The following is a 7,731-nucleotide window of genomic DNA, read 5'->3' on the forward strand; positions in this document are numbered from 1 at the left end:
TATTAAAAAAGATAACAACAGCAATGCAACATCACTGTTTACCTTTTGTTTCTATGGGATTTATTTATCCTTTGGCTTCTTCTTCTTCTTTCGTTGAGCTTTCTTAAGCATCTTCCTCATCTTATAATGTTGCCACGCTCTTTGGATCGTTCTTGCAGCGTATTCTCTACGAAACTCGGCCTGTAGATGGATAACAGCTGATATTATTATTATTATTATACTGTATATTATTATTATTATTATTATTATTATTATTATTATTATTATTATTATTATTATTATTATTATTATTATTAATATTATTATTATTATTATTATTATTATTATTAATTTTTAAGCCACAACCCTAGTTGGAAAAGCAGGATGCTATAAGCCCAGAGACCCAAACAGAGAAAATAGCCCAGTAGGAAATCAGGAAAATTTAAATATCTTAAGATTAGTAACAACATTGAAATAAATATTTCCTATATAAACTTTTAAAACTTTAACAAAACAAGAGGAAGAGAAACTAGATAGAACAGTGTGCCCGAGTGTACCCTCAGGTAAGAAAACTCTAACCCAAGACAATGGAAGACCATGGTACAGAGGCTATGGCACAATGCAAGACTAGAGAACAACGGTTTGATTTTGGAGTGTCCTAGAAGAGCTGCTTACCATAGCTGAAGAGTCTCTTCTACCCTTACCTTGTTAAGTTAGGTTAGGTTAGGTTAGATTAGGTTTAACATTCTGAACTACAATGCTAAAAATTTGTCGTAAAAAATGGTATACTATGGGTTGCCATACACTATTAAAAAAGGAAATGTAATTTTAATCAGGTATTCTCCCTAAAACTATACTGTTCTCAGGCGTATTTCAATAAAAAAAAAAACGAAAAAAAAAAAAACAGGCGCCCGTAATTTTACTTTATTTTGTTAATATCTTTTACGGGTTGGTGACCTGTATTTTACTGAAATACAGATGAGAACAGTGGATTTTTACGGAGACCTTCCGATTAAAATTACGATTTTTTTTTAAGCGCATAGTTAATTAGTCTGGTATGAAAACTCGGCTTTATGGTCTTATAAGTCGACACTGGTTTCACACAATATATATCAAGAAAGAGTTTTTGCATTAATATCTCATAAAATACTTCTATAAAAGGAATAGAAATAGATGGAGAAAGCGGACTTGAGTGACTTAACCTGCTATATAGTGAGATTAATATCCCTTCTACACCCAATGGCCGTACTATAGTCCATTTCTTTTAGCGAGTCATATTTGCACCGACTCGCAACGGTGCCCTTTTAGCTCGGAAAAGTTTCCTGGTCGCTGATTGGTTAGAATTATCTTGTCCAACCAATCAGCGATCAGGAAACTTTTCTGAGCTAAAAGGGCACCGCTGCGAGTCGGTGCAAATCTGCCTCGCTAAAAGAAATGGACTATAGTACGTTTCACAAAACTCATCCCTTAACCCCCATGGACGTACCGGTACGTTGTTGCAAAAAGCTGCTATTTGCATTTTTTTCATAATTTTTATCACTGTATGAGAAACTTCAGGCATTTTCCAAAATAATGAGAGCAACCTGACCTCTCTATAACGAAATTTAAGGCTGTCAGCGCGATCTAAAAAAAAAAAAAAAATATTGCAAAACTCGTTTGAAAACTGAAAACGTCTGGGGGCTAAGGGTTGGAAAGTTCTAAATAGCATTGAGGGTAAAAGGGAAAAGAAGAAACCTTTTTTTTTTAGCTTAATATAAAAATAATATAACATAACCCACTGGAGAAAAAAAAAATCATTGAGATATCTACCTGCAAGGCTGCCATCCGCTCTTCTTCAATCCGTCTCTTTTCATCTTGTATCTCCTGATATCTTCTCTCTAAGGAGATGAATTCAACCTGATAAATAATATAAATATAATTAATTTATCTAATTAAAAGAACATCGATTTCACTTAAGATATTGTTATAAATTAATGATTGCTTTTTTTTTTTTTTTTTTTTTTTTTTTTTTTTTTTTTTTTGAAAGGCATTCTAACAGAGTTTGAGAAGGATTGTGGACAGGGCTGGTCTATTCTTAATCTAATATGATGAATTCAACCAGATAAATAATATAAATATAATTGCTTAATTTAAACAGAAAACTTATATTAATGATTGATTTTTTCAATTTGAATGACATCGTAACAGAGCTTGAGAACAATTATGGACCTTCTGGTTTTTGCTTTCTGAAGAGGAAGGGAATTGATTTTTTTTCGTATTTGAATGACATCGTAACAGAGCTTGAGAACAATTATGGACATGGCTAGTTTTTTCTTTCTGAAGAGGAAGGGAGATAGTCCCCTCCGAAAGCTAAATGAATTTAATTTTTCATACATTGTGGGTTATTTTTATACATCATAAATACACGGAAAATTGTATATTTTAATATATATGGCCAATACTTCGAATGTGAGATAAAAAAAAACGCACCTTTTTATTCTTAAGAAGAAGAGTCAAGTGTTGGTCTTCGTCACGTAGAGCATCAAGGGTATTTTGAAGACCGCTCATTGTAGCATCAAAATGACAAATCTTTCTCATTATTTCATTCTCGATATCCTGTCTGTAAGATAGATAATTTTTCTTATATCATATATTATTATTATTATTATTATTATCATTATTATTATTATTATTATTATTATTATTATTATTATTATTATTATTATTATCATCATCATTATTATTATCATTATTATTATTATTATTATTATTATTATTATTATTATTATTATTATTATTAGCTAAGCTACAACACTAGTTGGAAAAGCCGGATGATGTAAGCCCAAGGCCTTACCCTAAGCCAAAATCTAACAATATTCGACTTGAATTACAAAAAGCTCCTTAGAACATATTAAGTTTTTAAGTTGAGGACCTTCTTGTACTCTGTTTATGGCCTTACCCTAAGCCAAAATCTAACAAAATTCAACTTGAATCACAAAAAGCTTCTTGGAACATATTAAGTTTCTAAGTTGAGGACCTTCTTGTACTCTGTTTATTGCCTTACCCTAAGCCAAAATCTAACAAAATTCAACTTGACTTTTGACTTACAAAAAGCTTCTTGGAACATATTAAGTTTCTAAGTTGAGGACCTTCTTGTACTCTGTTTATGGCCTTACCCTAAGCCAAAATCTAACAAAATTCAACTTGACTTACAAAAAGCTTCTTGGAACATATTAAGTTTCTAAGTTGAGGACCTTCTTGTACTCTGTTTATGGCCTTACCCTAAGCCAAAATCTAACAAAATTCCACTTGAATTACAAACACCTTGGAACATATTAAGTTTCTAAGTTGAGGACCTTCTTGTACTCTGTTTATGGCCTTACCCTAAGCCAAAATCTAACAAAATTCAACTTGAATCACAAACAGCTTCTTGGAACGTATTAAGTTTCTAAGTTGAGGAGCTTCTTGTACTCTGTTTATGGCCTTACCCTAAGCCCAAATCTAACAAAATTCAACTTGAATTACAAACAGCTTCTTGGAACATATTAAGTTTCTAAGTTGAGGACCTTCTTGTACTCTGTTTATGACCTTACCCTAAGCCAAAATCTAACAAAATTCAACTTGAATCACAAACAGCTTCTTGGAACGTATTAAGTTTCTAAGTTGAGGACCTTCTTGTACTCTGTTCATGGCCTTACCCTAAGCCAAAATCTAACAAAATTCAACTTGAATTACAAACAGCTTCTTGGAACGTATTAAGTTTCTAAGTTGAGGACCTTATTGTACTCTGTTTATGACCTTACCCTAAGCCAAAATCTAACAAAATTCAACTTGAATTACAAACAGCTTCTTGGAACGTATTAAGTTTCTAAGTTGAGGACCTTCTTGTACTCTGTTCATGGCCTTACCCTAAGCCAAAATCTAACAAAATTCAACTTGAATTACAAACAGCTTCTTGGAACGTATTAAGTTTCTAAGTTGAGGACCTTCTTGTACTCTGTTCATGGCCTTACCCTAAGCCAAAATCTAACAAAATTCAACTTGAATTACAAACAGCTTCTTGGAACGTATTAAGTTTCTAAGTTGAGGACCTTCTTGTACTCTGTTTATGGCCTTAACCTAAGCCCAAATCTAACAAAATTCCACTTGAATTACAAACAGCTTCTTGGAACATATTAAGTTTCTAAGTTGAGGACCTTATTGTACTCTGTTTATGACCTTACCCTAAGCCAAAATCTAACAAAATTCAACTTGAATCACAAACAGCTTCTTGGAACGTATTAAGTTTCTAAGTTGAGGACCTTCTTGTTCATGGCCTTACCCTAAGCCAAAAACTAACAAAATTCAACTTGAATCACAAACAGCTTCTTGGAACGTATTAAGTTTCTAAGTTGAGGACCTTATTGTACTCTGTTTATGGCCTTACCCTAAGCCAAAATTTAACAAAATTCAACTTGACTTACAAACAGCTCCTAAGAACATATTAAGTTTCTAAGTTGAAGACCTTCTTGTACTCTGTTTATGGCCTTACCCTAAGCCAAAATCTAACAGAATTCAACTTGAATCACAAACAGCTTCTTGGAACGTATTAAGTTTCTAAGTTGAAGACCTTCTTCTGCTCTGACTCACCTACATTTCCGGAGCTCAAGTTCGTTTTGCTCGTCTCTGGATTCGTGTGATCTCATCATCTGGATATTTTCGGATAAAGAGGCGTTCAAAGAGTCTAAATTACTTTCGCTTGAGGCTCGCACTTCCTTGTATTCTGAGTCTCCTGCAGTTCTGATGAAAAATGATAAAGAAGAAAATTTCAGTCATATAGTTTTAGAATTCCTATCAAATTTGCTCTACCTCTACGTCAGTAATTATCAAAAATATCCAATTACTTTTTTTTTTTTTTTTTGTACTTTTGCTACGAGTTATTTTGAAAAAACTCAGTCTACTATATAATTCTAATTTCAATAATAGAAAAATAAAATTGTCTATACTTTTGCTTCAGGTTATTTTTAAAAAAAACCCAGTCTACCATATATTTATAATCTAAATACCTATAATACCATTTCACTAAAGTATTTATCTACTGTAAACGAAATATATTCTAAACGGGATGGCTTAAAAGTAGGCATTACAACTAACACCAATAAAATTCATATACTTTATTATTATTATTATTATTATTATTATTATTATTATTATTATTACTTGCTAAGTTACAACCCTAGTTGTAGAAACAGAATCCTATAAGCCTCAGGGTTCCAACAAGGAAAAACATCCCAGTGAGGAAAGAAAACAAGGAAAAATAGAATATTTTAAGAAAAGTAACATTCAAATAAACATCTCCTACATAAACTATAGAAAAAACTTTAACAAAACAAGAGGAAGAGAAAAAATATAAAATAGCGTGCTTGAGTGTACCCCCAAGCAAGAGAACTCTAACCTGGCGCTGAGAATGGACTGGCATCCAGTCTGACGTAGTAGATGAAGAGGAAGAGGAAGAGGAAGAGAAAAAAATATCAAATAGCGTGCTTGAGTGTACCCTCAAGCAAGAGAACTCTAACCTGGCGCTGAGAATGGACTGGCATCCAGTCTGACGTAGTAGATGAAGAGGAAGAGGAAGAGGAAGAGAAAAAAATATCAAATAGCGTGCTTGAGTGTACCCTCAAGCAAGAGAACTGTAACCTGGCGCTGAGAATGGACTGGCATCCAGTCTGACGTAGTAGATGAAGAGGAAGAGGAAGAGAAAAATAAATAAAATACCGTGCTTAAGTGTACCCTCAAGCAAGAGAACTCTAACCTGGCGCTGAGAATGGACTGGCATCCAGTCTGACGTAGTAGATGAAGAGGAAGAGGAAGAGGAAGAGAAAAAAATATCAAATAGCGTGCTTGAGTGTACCCTCAAGCAAGAGAACTCTAACCTGGCGCTGAGAATGGACTGGCATCCAGTCTGACGTAGTAGATGAAGAGGAAGAGGAAGAGAAAAATAAATAAAATACCGTGCTTAAGTGTACCCTCAAGCAAGAGAACTCTAACCTGGCGCTGAGAATGGACTGGCATCCAGTCTGACGTAGTAGATGAAGAGGAAGAGGAAGAGAAAAATAAATAAAATACCGTGCTTAAGTGTACCCTCAAGCAAGAGAACTCTAACCTGGCGCTGAGAATGGACTGGCTTCCAGTCTGACGTAGTAGATGAAGAGGAAGAGGAAGAGGAAGAGAAAAAAATATCAAATAGCGTGCTTGAGTGTACACTCAAGCAAGAGAACTCTAACCTGGCGCTGAGAATGGACTGGCATCCAGTCTGACGTAGTAGATGAAGAGGAAGAGGAAGAGGAAGAGAAAAAATATAAAATAGCGTGCTTGAGTGTACCCCCAAGCAAGAGAACTCTAACCTGGCGCTGAGAATGGACTGGCATCCAGTCTGACGTAGTAGATGAAGAGGAAGAGGAAGAGAAAAATAAATAAAATACCGTGCTTAAGTGTACCCTCAAGCAAGAGAACTCTAACCTGGCGCTGAGAATGGACTGGCTTCCAGTCTGACGTAGTAGATGAAGAGGAAGAGGAAGAGGAAGAGAAAAAAATATCAAATAGCGTGCTTGAGTGTACCCTCAAGCAAGAGAACTCTAACCTGGCGCTGAGAATGGACTGGCATCCAGTCTGACGTAGCAGATGAAGCTGGCTCCTCAGCGAAGCGATGATACGGTCCCTGGCGCCAAGACATTCCTCTCGTTGATTCAATGACTCGGTGAGCTGGCGTTCGGTGCGGCCTAAACTTTCGCCAGAGGTCTAAATGATGCAAAGGAGAGAAGCAGGTCTGTTATTAGTTGATATAGGTTATACAGTGTATGTAAATATGTGTGTATATGGTTTGTATATATATACACATATATACACATCTTTGTGTGATTTCGCCTGGAGCTCTGATCCCGAGGTCGTTAAGAGAATCCAGACATTAATGTATCAAAAAAATATATGGCTTATTTGAATATGGAAAACACGTCTAAATGTGCAAAATTTATCATATATATATATATATATATATATATAAACATATATATATATGTATATATATATATAATTTATATATATATATATATATATATATATATATATATATATATATATATATATATATATATATATATATAAGTAGCCTATATATAAATATATATACGAATATATATATGTATATATATACACAGAAACACATACACACACACACACACACACACACACATATATATATATATATATATATATATATATATATATATATATATATATATATATATGTGTGTGTGTGTGTGTGTGTGCGTATAACCTACACACACTCGCAATCATTTTTCAAAATATACATTAGATACATAAACCCAATCAACAAAAAGAATATCCAAATAACTAACCGTGACTGTGGCTGTATATTTAGCGATCTGGGAAGCGTAAACGTATTCAAGTTTAGCGCTGAAATAAAACTGGTTACGTACAGTCGGCAGCAATTCTTTCAGAACCTCAAGCAGACGACATTCTGAAAATGATAGAAAGAGATGATCAGAATGATAATGATGATGATTACAGGGTCTATGTTAATCGTCTTTATCTATGGTAAGCAGCTCTCCTAGGAGAAGGACACTCCAAAATCAAACCACTGTTCTCTAGTCTTGGGTAGTGCCATAGTCTCTGTAATTGTTCAGTGGCTACTTTCCTCTTGGTAAGGGTAGAAGAGACTCTTTTAGCTATGGTAAGCAGCTCCTCTAGGAGAAGGACACTCCAAAATCAAACATT

General features: G+C 34.2%; 1 protein-coding gene across 1 annotated transcript in view; it reads right to left on the minus strand.

The window, feature by feature from the left end:
• The window catches only part of LOC137643449 (dynein regulatory complex protein 10-like), a 9,562-nt gene continuing 1,831 nt past the window's right edge, over positions 1 to 7,731 (minus strand). The window contains exons 3-8 of the mRNA XM_068376230.1: positions 7,353 to 7,474; positions 6,578 to 6,735; positions 4,588 to 4,737; positions 2,449 to 2,578; positions 1,789 to 1,875; positions 1 to 180 (exon numbers count right to left, since the gene is read on the minus strand). Of these exons, the coding sequence (XP_068232331.1) occupies positions 61 to 180; positions 1,789 to 1,875; positions 2,449 to 2,578; positions 4,588 to 4,737; positions 6,578 to 6,735; positions 7,353 to 7,474 (767 nt within the window). The 3' untranslated portion in view covers positions 1 to 60. The remainder of the gene's footprint in view (positions 181 to 1,788; positions 1,876 to 2,448; positions 2,579 to 4,587; positions 4,738 to 6,577; positions 6,736 to 7,352; positions 7,475 to 7,731) is intronic.

The sequence above is a fragment of the Palaemon carinicauda genome, chromosome 7 (assembly GCF_036898095.1).
Source record: "Palaemon carinicauda isolate YSFRI2023 chromosome 7, ASM3689809v2, whole genome shotgun sequence".
In the NCBI taxonomy this organism is placed as follows: Eukaryota; Metazoa; Arthropoda; class Malacostraca; order Decapoda; family Palaemonidae; genus Palaemon; species Palaemon carinicauda.